The sequence below is a fragment of the Phyllobates terribilis genome, unplaced genomic scaffold (assembly GCF_046119375.1).
Source record: "Phyllobates terribilis strain yellow unplaced genomic scaffold, ASM4611937v1 Scaffold_12__6_contigs__length_324123572, whole genome shotgun sequence".
Lineage (NCBI taxonomy): Eukaryota > Metazoa > Chordata > Amphibia > Anura > Dendrobatidae > Phyllobates > Phyllobates terribilis.
In genome coordinates, this window is record NW_027362772.1 from 293,577,340 (window position 1) to 293,598,418 (window position 21,079).

Genomic DNA, 21,079 nt, shown 5'->3' on the forward strand with positions numbered 1-21,079 from the left:
ACTGATGACCTGCCAATCACACTGGCTGTTGCAGGTAAAGAGGTGGCAGGTCTGCATCCAAAAACATGTGTGACTGCTGTCCCCCCAGTCACAGAGGATGAAGAGGCCGCGGATGCACAAGATGGGGCAGACGGTGGTTGGCCCAGCCTGCTAGGCCGCATTGTAGCACAGTGAGCTTCCCACTGCAACTTATGCTTCATATCCATGTGCCGGTTCATGCATGAAGTACTCAAACTATGGATTTTTTGGCCTCTACTTATGTTTTGGTTACAAATATTACAGATAACACGAGTTTGGTCATCCTTATCATTCTGAATAAATGCCCAGGCTATGCAAGGCTTAGAGCCCATGCGACCTGAAGAGCCACTACGACTTGTGGTCAGAGGCAGAGTTGTGGTTGAGGATGCAGTTGTTGACGTGCTTCCAGTACTCCATCTGTGTCCAGGAAGGCGCAACCTAACCTCGTCGTCAATAGCATCTGTGACGCCCCGCTGTGCTTGGTATCACATATCCTAGAAGAGTGTATTGATGGAATCCTCCACAAGAGGCCCCCATAAACATTCACACATCTCCACCTTCCACCTCAGACCAGCAGAGGGAGCCCGTTAGGGATATAAATAGGAAAGGTGGAGCTAGGCAGTTCAGTTCCTCTGAAGAGTTCCTGCAGTAGAGAAGCCTAAGAGAGGTCAGTCTGCAGTGGAGCTCAGTCTAGTCTAGAGAACTAGACTAGAACTCTAGTCTAGAGTTAATAGTTCAGCAGTGGAGCACGAGGCTCCTGCTAACTAGATTCTAGTTTGAAATAAAAATTCTTTGAATCCGAATATCAAGTTCCATCATCATCCTTCAGGAGCGCATATCGCTGGGAAAAAACATTTACAAAGAGCTAACTAGATTCAGTAAGGCATAACCGGAATCCCTGGAGAACTACAAGTCCCAGAATGGCTAAGGTGCTGATACGTAACAGAGCCAGGAGACGCTTAGGCCCCGCATAGTGGGAGCGTGAACTCCAAGAGAAGGCCCTACCACAAGGTCAGCCAGCGCAGGACAGAGACAAAGTTAGGCCTAGCTCCAGGCAGGTCAGAAACTTACTACGCAGAGGCAAGAAACAGGAGGCCCTACACCCACTCATTGGGGAGGATCCTGATATTCACCCTTCACCCTACAGTGCTCCGGGATGTGCCTGAATTTCCTCCAGTAAAAGGTACTGAAGTGACTACCGTGTCCGTTCCCGTTCTTGCTCTGACCCAGCTGGGTCTCGCCTGTCCTGCATTCCCCCTGCATACGCTGCCCTGAGACCTAGCTCCACCTGTGGGGAGCTATACCATCGAGCAGCCTTATCACGGGTCTCAGTGGACTGCTGCAGCGCTGGTGCTTCTCACCAGATACCACAGGTGGCGTCACAAACTCTTATAAAATTAACAATTATCCACTCTTTTAAAGAGTGACCCCAGGGTACGGGCCAGGGAGCCGACCACCGCAACATCCCCAAGGCCAGGCAAAGGCCCGAGTACCGAGTCATCCCCATCCCCTGGGCTAGTCACATCCTCCTCCACCTCCTCCGTTGACCTCATCGACTGGCTGACTGTGGGTTGACAGTAAGTGGGATCTCCAACCTCGTCATCATCACCCTGTGTGTTATCACACCCGTCGTCCTCAAAGCCAACCTCTTCCTGCCCTGACCGAAAAGTCAAGTTGTCGCTCCAATCAGGTATTTGAGTCTCATCATCGTCTTCATCATTGTCTCCACCAACAGGAGTGACAGTTTGGGAACGAGGGTCTACATTATGTTCAGAACCTTCTTCATCTGGTCCTGGATCCGACTTATAAAGATTCTGGGCATCAGTGCAGATCATTTCCTCGTCTGGATTAACAGAAGCTCTGGAGCAGACTTACGTTTCCCAGGCTATAGTATGAGTAAACAGCTCTGCAGACTCAACCATCTGTGTTACCCCATACTCAGACGGGTAGCTGGAGACTTGGGAGCTGTGAGGAAGCAAGTGCGATTGGGGTGACACCTCTGAGGACTGGAATATTTTTGATGTTGAAATTGAGGTGGAGGAGAGCCCACTTGAAGGAGCACTTGATATCCGCTGAAGCACCTGCTGTTTTTATGCCTCATCTGGAATTTGTAGCGATGGGCGTGTCCGTAAGAAAGGGATCGTATCACATTGTCCACGAAAAGAAGTCGACATCTTAGCTTGGCTGGAAGATGGTCTTTCTTCTGCAGATGTTACCCCCCCCCACTGCGGGGGGGCTCGACCCACCAGCGGACAGGCACCAGTATTGGGAGAGGGGGGCTGGCCTTCAGGGTCCACCGCGGCTCTGGCACAAACCCGGCGACACGGAGGTGGCACGGGCAGGAACGAACTGGCCGTGTCGGCTTCTCACTTTTTGGATTTTAGAAGGGCATGACATGCCTATATCTGTGTCTCCCCCTCCTTTTACTCCTCCACCTCTTTTCTTTTCGCATGACTATATGTACTTGTCACTTTTCCATGTGTTAGTTATGTCTTCTGAGCAGTTTGTCAGCTTTTGGACACCTTTGAAGGTGTTTTCTATGTGTTTCTATGTGTTTTTGTTTGCCTTCTATTGGTTTTAACGGTGTTCGAAGGTGTTCGACGAACAGTTCGACGAACAGTTCGGCGAACACACGGGTGTTCGACGAACCGAACCGAACTCGAACACTACGGGGGTGGCTCAACACTACTCTTTAGCACATCTTCAAAAACAACAGCAAAGAAAACATCATACAGCCATACTGAGCAATGTAGAAATCAACACTAGGGTGAGATAAAACTCTTACTAGAAAGTGGCAGTATCTTTGTGTGTTTCTTTTCCTCTCTAACTCTTTTTCACTCAGCACACCAATATATAAGGGTTTCCTGCTCTTCTGTCTTTATGTACCAAATATTCAGAAGCAACATAAAATTAATCTTTATACAGTAGTAATTAACACTTTAGCTGTGAATTCATCACTAGGGTGAGAAAAACAATAACAAAAAAGCGGCAGCATCTGTGTGTGTTTCTTTGCCTTTTGTACATGATGAGATAAAATCATGGTTAGTAGAGGTTATTTTCTGTATTTCTCCAATAATATGAATAAATGGCCAACCGGATACAATTTTTCAGGACACAAACAGGTTTCGCACTTTCTCTAGGGCTTTATCTGTCCTTAGGTCAAGATGTTGTGCAGTGCCTTTTAAACTTTTCTTCACAGCGTCATAATTTCCAAAATAACAACATGCAAAAAACAATTATATTGTCATAAAAACCTGCTCCTGGAATGACCATAGACTGGGCCCGCTTGTATTCTGCAATGACATTCCAAAACATCAATGCAGAGTAGAACAGCTACCCAGAAACTTTCCCATAGAGAAGACACAGATTGTTTATTACAGCACTGTGTATGGGGAGTGAACAGGAGCTGATTGGTCATGAGAGAATCAGACAGCACTTCTATGCTCCCAGCAGACTTCATTTCCTTTATTACTAGAGCTAATAAACCAGTCCCAGTTACAAAGGATATAGGATGACAATAAAAATATTGAAATACCCCTGTAGCAAGGCCAGGTAGATGAGGGTTAAGTCCTAGCATTGCAGGTCTTAATTAGGAGTGCATCTGCGGTATTTTGCCAAGAACCAAGAAATAGGTTCAGGGTATGCTGCTGGTGAGTCAGTCGGTCTGCTGGATGTCATAGAATGATAGAATGTTAGAGTTGGAAGGAACCTCCGGGGTTATCATGCCCAACTCCCTGCTCAATGCAGGACCCACTAAACCATCTCAGAACAGATGTCTGACTAGCCTCTGACTGAAGACTTCCATTGGAGGAAAACTCACCACCTCTCGTGGCCGTCTGTGGCCGTCTGTTCCACTCATTGATCACCTCACTGTCAAAAGGTCTATTCTGTATCTTCTCCCTTTCAGTTTCATCACTTTGCTTCTTGTGTTTCCATGTACAAATGAGAATAAGCATGATCCCTCTACACTATGTTACCCCTTAAGATATTTGTAGATAGCTATTACGTCTCCTCTTAGCCTTCTTTTTTGCAAGCTAAACATTCCCATATCCTTTAACCGTTCCTTATAGGACATATTTTTCAGTCCGCTCACCATCTTGGTAGCTCTTATCTGAACTTGCTCCAGTTTTTCGATGTCTTTTTTAAAATGTGGTGCCCAGAACTGGACACAGTATTTCAGATGAGGTCTGACTAAGTAGGAGTAGAGGGGGATAATTACTTCCCATGATCTAGATCAATGTTTCTCAATTACAGTCCTCAGGACCCCCAAACAGATCAGGTTTTCAGGATCTCCTTAGTATTGCACAGGTGATAGAATTATTATCAAGGCATCAAAAAATGCCACAAGTTCTATCAACTGTTCAATACTAATGAGATCATGAAAACCTGATCTGTTTGGGGGTCCTGAGGACAGGAGTTGAGAAACACTGATCTAGATTCTATGCCTCTCTTTATACATCCTACAACTGTGTTTGCCTTTTTTGCTGCTGCAACACACTGTTGACTTGACTCATGTGGGGTCTGTGATCTATTAGTATACCCAAGTCTTTTTCACATGTGCTGTTGCTTAGTTCTATTCCTCCCATTCTGTAGAAGTAATTTTTGCTCCTCTGATTGCCCACTTCTGTAGCAGTCTTCAGAATATTGGTGCATCCTGGCTATATGAAACCATGATTAGTGTTTGCAGCAGTCACAGCCACCTATATAATGTATATATTGCAGTCAGCTCCTATATGATGTATACACTGCAGTCACAGCCAGTATATGGTGTATACACTGCAGTCAGCCCCCTATATGATATATACACCGCAGTCAGCCCTTATATGATGTATATGTAGCACCCCGAGGGCTCGGTTGCTACAGAGGTATTGCATCTCATCCAGATGTGCGATATCTCACTTCCAGGTAAGGATGGAGTGTGGATCAGGACCCTGCCACCTGCATGCATTACACCACATTTCCGGGGGACAGGGCGACCGATATGCTCCAAGCAGAGCGCGACAGTCCCTGTCCCTGGCTGGAGTGGGGGGAGGGAACACCGAGAAAGGGGGAACCCTGCAGTGCAGGAGCAGGGAGTGAGCAGTTCCTGGGTGCACCTAGAGGGAAGCATAAAAGGTGGGCACCATCTTAGAACAGTGTTCAGTCTGAGAGAAGAAGTGACAGAGCAGGGCCTCTGTGGAGCTCAGCTCCGGAGGCGGGCCTAGCCTGCGAGGCCCAGCCAGCACTGAAAGAGTGAGAAGAGAAGAGAGAGTTCAGTCAGACAGAAGAAGAGGGAGCAGGAGGTGGGAGCAGAGGCTCTGCATGGGCTCTGCTCCGCAGGCAGGCCTAAGAGAAAGGCCGGAGCCTGGAGAAAGCAGAAGGAAGGAGAAGGAAGGAAGAGGAGTGGAGAAGGCTGCAGGAACAAGGAAAGAAGTCACCCCAGGGGTGTGGACCGGCGGGTAGCCACCGCACGCCCGAATCTGCCTGCATAGATGGGTCAGGCCAAAGGGGGAGACCGGTCGCAGAAACTAGTGGAGGCGGGGAACTACCCTCAGCTAGAAACCGGAGGCTGTGACATTTCACGTGGCGCAGCCCCTCGCTACACCCGCTAGGAAGGCACCATATAGGGTCAGGGAAACTGGCGCCAAGTTTACCAAGAGAAGGCCCGAGGCAGCCGGACAGAAGCGAGGTCACTGACGGGGTATGACAGGCCTGAGAAAGGACACACAAAGGGGATCCTGTGAAACGCTCCGGAGATACCTGGGAGTCAGCCGAGCCCCTCACCTGGTGAGCACAGTACGACATGGGCAGCCGTTACCTGCAGAAGTGGTCTGGATAATAAGAACTGTGAGTAATGACTCTGGACTGCACCACTGACTCTGTGTCATCCCTGCTACTCCTGCACCATCACCCCCATCCATACACTGCCCTGAGGCTACACTCCTCCCATGGGGAGTTGTACTACACTCTGCTGCACTCACAACACCAGCCTCAGCGGTCTGCCCTGCAGCGGCGGTTCATCCTGACCGCAATCCACGGGTGGCGTAGTCGGACATTTAATATCATAAAAAACACACATATAGACTGCCACTTGGGTTGACCACCCTGAGCAATGGACCGGGTCACCGCCACGCGGAGACTACAACCCCCAGCATCCCACAAAAGGCCCGGTTCCGGGTTCCCCACACGGCCCAGGGGGCGCGTCAACTTTTGGCGTAGTCGGCAGGATTTCGTGCCGGCCACCAACGGGTACTGCGTGCCTGATAAGAGACTGTTTCACTGTATTAAATATGGCGCCCGCCCCAGCAGAACGGACGCCATAATGTGCACGCCAAAAGACAACAGGAAACCACCTCCCATCGTAGGTGAGGTCCCAGAATGGCGCCAAAGACGGAGCCCACCCCCATCAGCCATGAGTGCGGCTGTAGAGATGTCCATCAACGTGGGGGGGCCGCCCCTAAGAGTGATTGTCAGAAGATTGCCCCAGGACCTCCCCCAACAGGGGCGGAAAGAGAAGAAAACCGGGGGGGCAGGGTGTGGTTTGGATCAGTCTCGGCAGACCACACCCGGAGATGGCGAGCAGCACCGACTCCAGCACCCTGACGGGTGGCTTGCTGCAGGCCATCGCGGCCCCGTACAGCCTCAGGGAGCTGATGGCGCAGCTCCCTGGAGAAGACCCGGAGTTCCTCCGAACGGCGTTGGAGGATTTGGACCGGAGGATGGTCCAGGCTCAGGGAGAAGCTGTATCGGAGTGGAGAGAGGAGATGGCCCGGCGGGTCGCGGCCCAGCAGCACAGGACGCCGCCAGCACTGGCCAGCGAGCCAGCCCCTGAGGACGAGGAGCGGAGGCCGGAAGCTGAGAGCAGCGCAGCCCTGGAAGCAGGTAAGGGGGACAGCCCTACCACCAGCCCTGATGCCACCAACCTGCCTCTGGACCCTGTCGCGGAGCCAGATGTCCCGGGCGTTGCTGCGCCTCCCCCGCTCCCGCCTCCGGCACGTAGGCCCCAAGCTGTGAGCCCCGCCGCCGGATCAAGTCCCAGACCGTGCCCCCTGACCCCGGGTGCGGTCGGAAGCAGACCGTTCTAGGCCCGGTCGCAAGGCCTGACCTCCCCAGGCGTCTCCGAACCGCGTGCGCCTCAGGTCCCGAAGCCACCACCCCTTGGGACCGACCTGTACAGCCAGCTCGCCGGACCCGATGGAGAGCCGGTCCCTGTGCCAGAGGGATGGGTTCACCCCAGTCAGCGGTAGAACCTGTCCACAGAGGCCGAGGCCCCGCTTGCTCCGCTCCTGCCCGTGCCACAGCCAGTCGCCATCCCTCAGCTCCCGAAGGAAGAGGTCCAGATCGAATGGGACCAGACCGGGGAGGATCTGATGGGGTTTGCGCAGGAGACGCGGGCGGCCGCAGCTCGCAGGCAGGAGTTCTGTGAGCGGGAAATTAGGCAGCTTGAAAAAGAAGAGCTGGTGCGGCGCCAGAAGAGGGAGCAGCTGCAGGCCCAGAGCGCGGAGGAGAAGACACGAACCCGCCAAAATCCCCAAGCTTCACGCGGTCCTAAAACTGCTGGGACCGTGGTAAAGTTCCACCAAGAGAAAGGGTGGGGGTTCGTCAGGGACTCTACCACAGCCACAGACCTCTATGTTGACAGGAGGGATGTGGAGGGTCACCTGCCAGCGGGTCACCCGAAACGGGAGTTGTTCTCGGGAGATCGGGTAATATACACCCGACATCGAGGCCTGAAAGGGTGGTACGCCCTCAATGTCCAGAGGGTGGAGGAAGAGCACTACCGTGAGCACTATTACCCAGAGGACCCGGACGGGTCTGAAGAGTATGGCGAGGAGGAGGAAAGTCAACAAGGACATCGCTACTAATGGGCGACAATCTAATGTGAATAGTTACCCGCCTGGGTGAAAAGTTAAAGAACATGCCGCCTTCCGGAGTATGAGAAGTTTGCCGGATTACAGAAAAGTTTACCCGGTTAAGGGTTGTTGTGAACGTTTGTGTGTTTATTAGAGTTACCCGAAAAGGGTCTGTGAGTAGTAGCCGGTTGAGGACTGGGAGCAGCCAACTTTTGTGAACTATCTGGCCGAGGACTGGGAGCGGTCAACTTTGTAAATAATTGCACTTCTTAAAGTGCCCCCTACTGGTTTTATAGGAAACTACAACAACTGACCTCAGAACTAAAACCCGTTAGAGGTGGCCGAAGACGAGGTCCAGCATCTGGATCAGATTTGCCCTGCAGCCAACCCAGGGCCTTCGTTGAGGGTTTACGAACGGGTCCCTCATGTTTATCTGTTACTTGCTTGCAAGGTTGCGCCTTGTTAAAAAAAAATGGACACCTGGTCGCAAGTTGCACCGCGGCTAGTGCAAGAGAGTCCACTTGAAAATGTTTTATATGAAAGGTTTTATATAGCGAAATGCTTTGTATGATGCTTTACATGATATTTGATAAAAGAGTTCCAGTGATATTAAAAGTGCACTTATATTGGTGAAAAGAGAAAATGTTTCCCATAAAGGGAAGTGATATGCAGTTGACAGTTTAAAAAAAAAAAAAAAACTTTTTGCATGTCCTATTGTATTGTCTTTTGCTTTGTTCAAGCCCGCGGACATGCTGTGATTTACCAGGGGGGAATGTAGCACCCCGAGGGCTCGGTTGCTACAGAGGTATTGCATCTCATCCAGATGTGCGATATCTCACTTCCAGGTAAGGATGGAGTGTGGATCAGGACCCTGCCACCTGCATGCATTACACCACATTTCCGGTGGACAGGGCGACCGATATGCTCCAAGCAGAGCTCGACAGTCCCTGTCCCTGGCTGGAGTGGGGGGAGGGAACACCGAGGAAGGGGGAACCCTGTAGTGCAGGAGCAGGGAGAGAGCAGTTCCTGGGTGCACCTAGAGGGAGGCATAAAAGGTGGGCACCATCTTAGAACAGTGTTCAGTCTGAGAGAAGAAGTGACAGAGCAGGGCCTCTGTGGAGCTCAGCTCCGGAGGCGGGCCTAGCCTGTGAGGCCCAGCCAGCACTGAAAGAGTGAGAAGAGAAGAGAGAGTTTAGTCAGACAGAAGAAGAGGGAGCAGGAGGTGGGAGCAGAGGCTCTGCATGGGCTCTGCTCCGCAGGCAGGCCTAAGAGAGAGGCCGGAGCCTGGAGAAAGCAGAAGGAAGGAGAAGGAAGAGGAGCGGAGAAGGCTCCAGGAACAAGGAAAGAAGGGACCCCAGGGGTGTGGACCGGCGGGTAGCCACCGCACGCCCGAATCTGCCTGCGCAGATGGGTCAGGCCAAAGGGGGAGACCGGTCGCCGAAACTAGTGGAGGCGGGGAACTACCCTCAGCTAGAAACCGGAGGCTGTGACATTTCACGTGGCGCAGCCCCTCGCTACACCTGCTAGGAAGGCATCATATAAGGTCAGGGAAACTGGCGCCAAGTTTACCAAGAGAAGGCCCGAGGCAGCCGGACAGAAGCGAGGTCACTGACGGGGTATGACAGGCCTGAGAAAGGACACACAAAAGGGGTCCTGTGAAACGCTCCGGAGATACCTGGGAGTCGGCCGAGCCCCTCACCTGGTGAGCACAGTACGACATGGGCAGCCGTTACCTGCAGAAGTGGTCTGGATAATAAGAACTGTGAGTAAAGACCCTGGACTGCATCACTGACTCTGTGTCGTCCCTGCTACTCCTGCACCATCACCCCCATCCTCCGCATACACTGCCTTGAGGCTACACTCCTCCCGTGGGGAGTTGTACTGCACTCTGCTGCACTCACAACACCAGCCTCAGCGGTCTGCCCTGCAGCGGCGGTTCATCCTGACCGCAATCCACGGGTGGCGTAGTCGGACATTTAATATCATAAAAAACACACATATAGACTGCCACTTGGGTTGACCACCCTGAGCCACGGACCGGGTCACCGCCACGCGGAGACTACAACCCCCAGCATCCCACAAAACGCCCGGTTCCGGGTTCCCCACACAGCCCAGGGGGCATGTCATATACACTGCAGTCAGAGCCCCCTATATGATGTATACAATGCAGTCACAGCCCATTATATGATGTATACACTGCAGTCACATTCCGCTATATGATGTATACATCGTCAATGATTTTTAGAAAAAAGCAATCAAGTTAGACAGTGTAAGAGATGTATGCAATGAGAATGAACACTCATTTACTGCTAATGATAGCTGTACTTGGAATAGGGACAGGTGCTTGGTAACAGCGGTATCAATAGGGAACAGATTTCTTTTTTTTGCTTGCAGCTGCAAGAGTATAAGGCAATAAGCCCTGTCTGGATGCATGTAATATGCTATCCATAGTGCGATAGCTCACCCGTACACGAATGTCAGATAAGAAAATATTGTAGAATATAGAATCAATTTTAATTAGCCTTCCCATTATTTAGGAGAGGGTTTCCTAGACTGTTATTGCGTATGCAGTTTGTGCAAAGGCTGCCAAAAATTAGGACGCACTCCAATGCCAATTTGAAGAGACGTAGTGGAAGGCCTCAGTAAAAAAAATTCTTTCCATTATTAAGTAGTGGGTCTCCTAGACTGGTAATGCCCATGAACTAAGTGCATGGGCTGAAAACATTTACCCCTGCTGGGTATACATATATATTTTATAGAATGTTAGAGGTAGGCCTCTAAAAATAGTTCCTATGGGTATCATAAACAATTAAAAAAGTTATTTGGGTGTTGCATGATGGTCACCCTGTTGATATGGTGATGGAGAATGAGGAGAAGGATAAAGAGTAGAATGATAAAATAGAAGAAATCATGAAGTGTATACCCATGTCTGGGTGTGAAGAGGTGCATGGGAATAGACCCTCCCAAAAATAACACTGGATTTGGGTTTATGTTCTGCTGCTATCATCCGGAGACGTTGAGAAGTCTGGACCAATCCAGCCCTTGCTCTTTTTGATAAAAGTCAGCATGTCAGCAATTTCCTTTGACAGGCGGATGTGCTTATTAGTTATTATATGTCTGGCGGCACTAGAAACCTGCTCTGACAAAACGCTAGTAAAAGGGCAGCCAGGACATACTAGGTGTAGAGAGCCAGTTCATACCACATGTCCAGCTTGGATACCCAATAGTTGAAAGGCACAGAGGAATCACGGAGGACACTGGGACGGTCACCAAGGTACTCCTTCAGCATCTTCCAAAGCTTTTCCTTTCTTGTCAGAGTACCCCACGATCAGGGTTTGTGCGCTGGGGGTTCTGAGAAAACTGTCCCAAACCTTTGACAGTGTTCCCCTGCATCTGCTGCATCTGGTTTGTGTCTCCCTAAAGTGCGGGTCTAGAAGTGTGACCAACCAGTAATTAGTGTTGGCTAAAATGTGTACAATGGGAGGGTCACAGGAAAGGCAGTGGAACATAAACTGAGCCATGTGTGCCAGACTGCCAACAGACAAGACTTCCCTGTCCCCACTAAGAGGACAATAGTCCATGTTATCCTCCTCATCTACCTCCTGGTCCTCCTCCTTCCCCTCTTCTGGCCATCCACGCTGATCAGATGGTATGAATATGGTGTGAATAGTACTGTCTGTAGCACCAGACCAGACCAGAACCAGCTCCTTTTCCTCCTCCTCCGCCTCCTATTCCTCCTCTTCATTAGCACCCTATCCGCATTGAGATGAGATTAGGCTGGGCTGTGTAGTATCACCCTTTATAATTCCTTGATCCATCTCATTGTGCTCTACCTGCAATGCCTCCTCTTTATTTGTGAACAACGAGCGTTTCAGTAGACAGAGAAGTGGGATGGTGACACTAATTATGGCATCATCGTCACTCACCATCTTGGTCGAGTCCTCAAAGTTTTGGAGAATGGCACAGATGTCAGAAATCCATGCCCACTCATCAGCTCTTATGTGCAGAGGCTGACCAGAATACCGACGGGCGTGTTGAAGCTGGTACTCAACAACTGCCCTCTGCTGCTCACAAATCCTTACCAACATATGCAATTTTTCGTTCCAATGAGTAGTGACATCACACATAAGTCTGTGAGGTGGAAGATGCAGATGCTGCTGAAGCATTGCCAGGGTGGCAGGAGAAGTAGCTGACTTTCTGAAATGGGCACACTTTCACAACAGCTCAGGCACATCTGGATAGGTTTTGAGAAACCGCTTAACCACTAAGTTGAGCATATGGGGCAGGCATGGTACATGTTTGAGGTTCCAAGCTTCAGAGCCACTGCTAGGTTCCGGCCATTATCACACATGACCATGCCTGGCTGTAGATTCAGTTGTGTGAGCCACGGATCTGCTTGCTCTGTTACCTCATTCAACAACTCTTCAGCCGTGTGCGGTTTGTCACCTAAGCAGATAAGCTTCAGCAGAGCCTGTTGCCGCTTGGTCGAGGCAATGCTGCAGTGCTTCCAGCTTGCGACTGATGTGGTCATTTTGTTGATAGAGGCTGAAAAGTAGAAGGAGGAGATGCAGGAGCTGCAGAATGTGAGAGCAACCCTGATTGACCAAGGGCACCTTGGCATCGGGAGGACGTGCTAGTATCCAGGGTCCGACTAGGTCCCGGCTTCCACAATATTAACCCAGTGTGCCATCAGTGAAATGTACCATCCCTGGCCACAAACACTTGTCCACGTGTCCATGGTTAGTTGGATCTTCCCAGTAACTGCATTAGTGAGGGCACGGGTAATGTTCTGGGACACATGCTTGTGTAAGGCGGGGAAGGCACACCGGAAGAAATAGTGGTGGCGGGGGACCAAGTACCAAGGGACAGCCATTGTCATGAGGTTGCGGAAAGCTTCTATCTCCATGAGCCTAAAAGGCAACATTTCCAGTGCAAGCAGTTGAGAAATATAGCAATTTAGTATTGTAGCCTGTGGGTGGGTGGCTGCATATTTGTCCTTGTGTTCCAAGGACTTGGGTAGAGACAATTGAATGCTGCGCTGGGACAAGGACGTGACTGTGGTTGCTGACAGTGATGGTTGCAAGTTTGCAATGACAGGTGCATGGTGGGAGGCATCTTCACCTGCATCAAGGACAGGGGATTGTTACACACGCACAACAGTGGAGCATGCAGGGATGTCACCCACAAACATCACCTCTGGACCCTGGTGTTCAACCCAACAAGTTGAGTGCTTTCCAGTCATGTGCCTGAGCATGCTGGTGGTGGTCAGGCTGGTAGTTTTGCTGCCCTTGATGATGCTGGCACTGGCATAGCACTTGTTGCAAATGGCCCTTTTTGGGTTAACTTGACAGTCTTTAAGAAAGAACCAGACACGAGAAGGCCTAACAGTTGGTGTGATGCCTTCAGGAGATGGTGTTTTTCCTCAACTCGCTAGCCCACCCTGAGAGATGGGGGTACTCGGAACCGGGCCTCCAGGTGGTAGGTGGATGCAGTCGTGGCCCAGGCCCGGCCCGTGCCTAGGGTCGTCACATCAAAATAAGGGCTAGAAGGGACGGTGGTAATCGAGTGGATTAAATGACTACGCCACCTGTGGTTTCTGGTGATCTTCCACCAGCGCTGCGTTCAGTCCTCTGAGGCGGGATGTCATGGCAGCAGCAGATGGTACTACTCCCCACAGGTGGAGCAGGGCCTCAGGGCAGAGAAGAGGGATAAGGGGAGTCATAGTGGGTGATGTGGTGCGGTGTGGTGCCGCGCTGGAATAAGGAACTGGAGGCACGAATGAAGTCTTCCAAGCTTTACTCACTCTCTTAAGCATCAGCTGTAAGGCTTCTCCTCACTCCTCACGGCGCGCTGCGGCCACCAGGAAGGGGGTTCAACACACTCCGGGTAGTTCGGGTGCAGGAATCAGAACCCCCGCACCAGAGTGTTCCTGGACTTTCCCACTAGGTCCTCTCCTGTCTGAATGTGGTGCGTGTTGTAAGGCTGAGTCTCCCTCTGGCTATACACAGAACAAGGGTACGGGTGGCGACTCTGCTCCGTCCGTTACCCGGTGGGATCCACTGAGCTTCCGGGCTTCTCTGACTAAGACTTGAAGTGACAGAGTCAGATATCGGGGGCCGGTACCCCTCTTTCAGCAGGAGACCCTCTGACTAGGCCAGAATGAGGGTAGCAGGTGGCGTACGCCGCTCCGTCCGCATCCCCTGGGATCCTTTTGCCTGTGGAGCTTTTCTCCTCTACTCCCCTCCAGGCCTTCTTAGGTAGGGACCTTGACCGGGTAGAGACAACCATTAACTCTAGCCTGCTCCTCGCCTCAAGGCCAGAGCACGAGGACCATGTATCTTCAGTCAGCTGCAGGTTCACACAGAAAGCCACGTTCAGTGATGAAGATCACAATCAAAGACCATAAGCCCAAGATGGCCGTTTATTAAATATGAATTTTGTGGTGTAACCTCTAAGTGCATCCTCCACCCTCACCCACTACTAGGTACCCCCTATCTTTGGTTCCCCCCCATCTCCTCTTATCCCGGCTGGGGCAGCACCCTGGTGCATATAAGCTTGCAAAAAATGTCAGTTATTACCACAGTAATATTTGATCACATCTGATGGCAATTTTTTTTAGGCAGTGCCACGATAGCGATGGTATTGGTCAGCGACCAAGTGTGGATATGTTTTGAACGCACAACTGCCACACTTTTAATGGAGTATAAAATTTGTCAGCTTCCAAGAAAATTAAGGATTAATACTGCAGTAATATTTGACCACCTGAGATGATGGACAAGTTTCTCTGGTTGCACAATACAGCAATGCTATTCAAATCAACCAAATCTGGCTGTATGCTGCTAACAAGGAAACGGAGAAGTAAAAATGGTGTATTATATTGCTTTTCACGAAAATTATCAGGATTAAGAGCAAAAAGAATATTATTAACCCTGATGTCTAGGGCTGTTGATAGGAGTTCAAGTAGCAGAAAGCACGTGCAATGGACTCTATTCTGTACTATACTAGGTCTCCACAAACTCTGCCTAACTAGTGCTATAAGCAGAATTAATATTCATCAGAGTGAGTCGTTACAAGGATTGTAGATTATAACAGTGGTGTGGAATCCCTGTTTAAAATAAATACCAATTCTCTCCCTCGCTCAGCTGCAGCTCTCCTTACTCTGCCTGTTTAACAGATAGACTGTGACGAGCATAGGATCATGGTTCTTATATGGACCTGATGACGCTATGCAGCCAGCCAATCACTGTAATGCTACAACCAACATGGCTACGACATTACAGTACTGTCAGACAATCCTTGCATGGTAATTGTATGCCTAATATGCGCCAAACACGCAGGGTGGAGACTCGAACTCCCAACCGAACATTCAAAAAATACTGGCCGAGTACCAAGCATCTGTGATGCTCAGGCGAGTAACAAGTACTGACTAGCATCACTAATCACTTTTGGTTTATTATTTTTTATGTTCATGTGGGCAAATAAAAAAATATTGGAAAACCTGTTTAAATTGGTTATCTCAAGTATGGATGTTATCGAATCGCTGGTGATTAAAATCGCTGTGACTCACATGATCTTGAGAACCGGAGCCCTGAAAACCACCATGTAAATGGAGCTCTGGTTGATCATGCACACTGCTTTGCCATTGACATGTAGCTCTTGAAATATCTCCTTTAAGAAAGTGCTGAAGGCCATGACAAAGTAAAGCAGAATTCAATGATCGCGGTAATGGGTGTTATAGTATGTGTGCTGGTGACTGTGGTGAGGTTTTTATTCCAGGGCTGCTTTTTTGACCCAGTCTCGCCCTGCACACACCATCCATCACACGGCCTCTATCTTGTTTTTTAGAGGATGTGCTGTGATTTGGACCATGAGCCTTTACAAGCTTTATTCATACTTCCTTCTTCCCATAATCCTTGTACAGGTTGATCTTAGTTTCATCTGACCTATGAATGCTTTTCCAGAACTGGGCGGCTTCTTTAGATGACTTTTGGTAAATTCCCAAGCTCACCAGTGTGCTCTTTTTTGCAGAATGTACCAAACTGTTGATTTGGCCAATCCAAACAATTCTAATATCTCTCTGATAGATTTCTTCTTTTTTTCAGCCTAATGGTGGTCTGTCTTACTTCCATTGAGAGCTCATTTGACTTTATATTGTGGGTTCACAGCAACAGCTTCCAAATGCAAATCTCACACCTGGATGATATATTAACAAGGGAAAAGCATATACAGACCATTAAAGAGCTCTTGAGATAATTGTCCAATTGCCTTTGGTCCTTTGCAAAAGAGGCAGCTCTATAGTATAGACCTCTAATTCCTAAACCTTTACTACAATTAGGATGTGAATATCCTCAAATTAAATCTGAGAGTCTGCACTTTATTACTATTATTTATTATTATAGCACCACTTATTCCATGGCACTTTACATGTGAAAAAGGGGTATACATACAAGAACAATTACAATAATCTTGAACAAAATGTGACGGAGACTGGTACAGGAGGAGCGAGGACCCTGCCCATGAGGGCTCACAGTCAACAAGGGATGGGTGAGGATACAGCAGGTGAGGGTAGAGCTGGTCGTGCAGTGGTATTGGTGGTGTGGTGGTTACTGCAGGTTGTAGGCTTGTCGGAAGAGGTGGGTCTTCAGGCTCTTTTTGAAGGTTTCCACGGTTGACGAGAGTCTGATGTGTTGGGGTAGAGAGTTCCAGAGTAGGGGAGAAGCACGGGAGAAATCTTGTATGCGATTGTGGGAGGAGGAGATTAGAGGGGAGTAGAGAAGGAGATCTTGTGAGGATCGGAAGGTTGTGTGCGGGTATGTAGCGGGAGACTAGGTCAGAGATATATGGAGGAGATAGGTTGTGAATGGCTTTGTATGTCATGGTTAGGGTTTTGAACTGGAGTCTCTGGGCAATGGGGAGCCAGTGAATAGATTGACAGAGAGGAGAGGCCAAGGAATAGCGCGAGGACAGGTGGCTTAGTCGGGCAGCAGAGTTTAGGATGGATTGGAAGGGTGCGAGAGTGTTGGAAGGGAGTACACAGAGCAGGAGGTTGTAGTAGTCAAGGCAGGAGATGATGAGGGCGTGCACTAGTGTTTTTGCAGATTCATGGTTGAGGAATGTGCGGATCCGGGAGATATTTTTGAGTTGGAGTCGGCAGGAAGTGGAAAGGGCTTGGATATGTGGTTTGAAGGAGAGTTCAGAGTCCAGGGTTACTCCAAGGCAGCGAGCCTGAGGGATTGGGGAGAGTGGGCAGCCATTGACGTTGATAGATAGGTCAGTTGGGGGGGTTGAACGAGATGGCGGAAACATGATGAATTCTGTTTTGTCCATGTTAAGTTTTAGAAATCTAGCAGAGGAGAAGGATGAGATAGCGGACAGACATTGTGGGATTTTGGTTAGTAAGATGATATCGGGTCCAGAGAGGTGGATCTGTGTGTCATCAGCATAGATGTGATAAGGAAAGCCATGAGACTCTATGAGCTGTCCCTGGCCTAAGGTGTAGATGGAGAAGAGCAGGGATCCTAGAACTGAACCTTGGGGGACACCGACAGATAAGCCCTTATTGATTAGATAACTGAATCTGGAATGTGTTTTGTTAAACAATTAAAAAGCCAAAACTTGTGTCACTGTCACATTTCTGGACTTAACTGTATATGGCCAAGAAGAAAAGGGATTAAAGTGAATATAGTAAAAGATAAGTTTTAATATTTCCATCCAGAGTTAAGAAACAAAATTGATACTGAGTAGAACAATTATTTTTAAAATAATACAGAGAATCCCTTTTTTGTGACTTTTCCATCCGTGTGATTTATTCAGATTTTTTTTCCAGGTCACATAAATGGAGATATTTTGATTGATATCAGTCCAAGTGCCATGATTCATCATTTGTTTGCAGCCTGTGAGTTTTTCAAACACATCATAGTGCTGAAGAGCAGAGACAGATGCATCTTGGAGCTGAAGAGATGGGCAGACGAACGTACAGGAGCGTTTGATTGGAGCCATGCCACAAAACTGCATGCAGACATAGGAAAAAGCAGGTGAGGTATTTGTCAAAAAAATTAGGAAAAACTTGCAGCCATTGACATATCATTTGAAGGCAAAAATAGGAGATGTTTGCAGAGTAAATCTATTATTTTTCTGATATAGTTTATTGAAATGACATTTCTAATATCCATGGACTATTCTGCGCTAATTCATCCAGATCAAAATTCTTAAGTGCTGTATATTAACCAATTCACGACTGTCCACTGTATATAAACGTCGGTGTTGCCTGGGCTCTGGGCAGCGCTGACATTTCTAAATGGTTGGTGGTCCCGTAGTGCTCAGGACCCCCAGGGTCCTGCAAGTGCTGCAAGTGCGGTGCGGAGCGATAGCTCTGACAGGGGACATCATCGGGACCTGATTGGATCAGGTCCCAATGATGTTAACCCTTTGATATCTTCTAGATGCCGCGATCCATAGCGATCTTGGCATTTAGAAGATAGTGAGAGGAGAGGGGGTCGTCCACTTACCTTTCCGACAGCCCCTGTGATGCGTGAGTGGACCAGTCGTTGTAATGGCAGCCAGAGGTCACATGACCACCTCCGGGTCTGCCATGCACGATGTCCTGCTAGGCTCGGCCAGCAGCTAAAGTCTAGCAGGAGATACTGACAGTGTAAAATTGTCAGCTGAGCTCTCATGCAATGCAATACAATGCTATTGCACTGCATGAGACCAATGATCAGAAAAATAAAAATTGAAGTCCCATACAGGGATTAAGTAAAAATAAAAAAAAATCTAAAAATGTTTTCAAACTGTTAAAAAAAAAATAAAATAAAAAAAATATTAAACCAATAAATCCATATAATTATGCAAAAACAAAAAAGTACACATATTTGGTATTGCCGCGTCTGGAACAACCTGATCTATAAAACTGTCACACTAATTAACCCCTTCTGTGCACACCGTAAAAAAAAAATGGAGCAAAAAACTATGCTTTTTCATTATATTGCCAAACAAAAAGTGGAATAAAATGCAATCAAAAAGCCAAATGGAAATAAAAACAGTACCACTGAAAACGTTATCTTGTCCTGCAAAAAAAAAGCCGCCATACAGCTCCATCAGCCGAAAAATAAAAAAGTTATAGCTCTCAGAATAAAGCGACGCAAAAGAAAATATTTTTTTCTCCAAAATAGTTTTGTTGTCTAAAAGCACTAAAACATAAAAAACTATATAAGTGTCGTGTCGCTGTAAACATACTGACCCAAAAAATAAAGCTGCCTTATCAATTTTACCACACCCAGAAAGGCATAAAAAAAAACCTCAAAAAACAAATCCTGAATTGCTGTTTTTTGTTCATTTTACCTCCCAAAAAAGGAATAGAAAGCGATCAAAAAATGTCACATATCCAAAAATGGTACCAATAAAAATGTCAACTCGTCCCGCAAAAAACAAGCCATCACATGACTCTGTCGGACGAAATATGGAAAAATTATAGCTCTCAAAATATGGCGATGCAAAAACTATATTTTGCAAAAAAAAACGTCTTTTAATGTGTGACAGCTGTAAATCATAAAAACCCAATATGAATCTGGTAGCACTGTAATTGCACCGACCAGAAGAATAAAGTCATCTAATCACTTATATCGAACGAGGAACGGCGTAAAAAATAAATAAAAACAATTCTTCACCTGCTGCTGATTTGTTTATTATGTCTCCCAAAGATTGCATTAAGGCTCTGCTCACACTTATCCTGTGCTCTGCGCTGAGCGCTTACTCCGGGGTTTCCATGTAAATCTCTGAAATACGTGATTCAGACAGAACCCCTGGTGGAAGATTCCCTGTAATGATGCACTGTGGATGCCGTCTGGCCTGTGATCCCACGGTATCAATTTTTTAGGCGTAAATAAAAGTGCGGTTGCAACAGTTTTGTGCACTCTGAAAAAAAGGACACCGCTAAAATGAGGCCAGATGGAGTCCAGAGTAACTCAGCTGCCTAATTATAGTGAATGGATCCCGCATGGGTTTCATTTGAATTACATCGCTTGGAGATTTAGATGGAAACCCCGATGTAAGTGCTCAGCCTAGAGTACCGGATAAACGTTATGTAAAATGTTCCCAATAAAATCTTCAACTCAGTCCTCAAAATAAGCAAGTCCCCACTCAGGTCCGTCATTTGTTAAAAATATAAGGGACTTCCAAGTTACTGGTAGCACAAAGGCTCTGGAAAAGCGAAATGGCCCTTGCCCCCCAAAATAAATACAGAAAATTTTGTGCTCCCAAATCCAAATGCCTCCCTCCCTTCTGAGCCCCACAATGTGCCTAAACTACATTTAGAGTCCACATGTTTGGCATTCCTCTAGCGATGAGAGCCTGCCTAATTTACAGGTGCATGTCTCCAGAAGCATGAGCTGGGCACAACGCACTGGTCACTACAGCGTACTGGTCACTTCAACAGCAGTTTGAAATTTTCACTCAGCAACATCCGCTGCTGCTTGTTTCTGGAAAAGACCCATGGAGTCAAAATTATCACTACACCTGTAGGTAAATTCCCAAAGGGGTATAATTTCCAAAATGGGGTCACTTGAGGGGATATTCTGCTTTTCTAGCACTTAGGGGCTGTGTATATGGAGTCCGCAAACTATTCTACAATAATTTGTTCTCCAAGAGTCACATAGCGCTCCGTCCCTCCTGGGTCTTGCCGTATGGCTAAGCGATACTGTACAGCCACATATGAGGTATTGTCACGTTTAGAAGAAATTGTGTGACACATTTCGGCACCATTTTTACCCATTGCCCTGTGTGAAAATGTAAAATCTGAAGCTAAAACAATTTTTTTGTGGTAAAAATATAATTCTTTTTTCTTCACTGCCCAATGGTATAAATTTAAAAATTAAAAAATACTCACTACTTCCCTGCATGAATTCCTTGAGAGGTGTAGTTTACAAAATGGGGACACTTGTGGGGATTTCTGCTGTTTCGGCATGTCAGCGACTCTTCAAATGTGACATCGTGTCTGCAACCTATCACAGCCAACATAGCGCTACTTTCTCTTCCAAGCCCTGCCGTGTGCCAAAGCAGTGGTTTTCCTCCACATATGGGGTATCGGCGAACTCAGGAGAAATTCCACAACAAATTTCATTACATGGCGTGCGCTGATTATTCAAACAAATTTTACATTCAAAAAGTCAAATGGAGCTCCTTTCCTTCCGAACCCTGCTGTGCGCCCAAACAGTGGTTTTCTCTCATCATCA

General features: G+C 48.0%; 1 protein-coding gene across 1 annotated transcript in view; it reads left to right on the top strand.

The window, feature by feature from the left end:
• Positions 1 to 21,079, top strand: part of LOC141172727 (indolethylamine N-methyltransferase-like) — a 38,093-nt gene that overhangs the window by 5,645 nt on the left and 11,369 nt on the right. Inside the window, exon 2 of the mRNA XM_073657197.1 lies at positions 17,677 to 17,884. Within this exon, the coding sequence (XP_073513298.1) occupies positions 17,677 to 17,884 (208 nt within the window). The remainder of the gene's footprint in view (positions 1 to 17,676; positions 17,885 to 21,079) is intronic.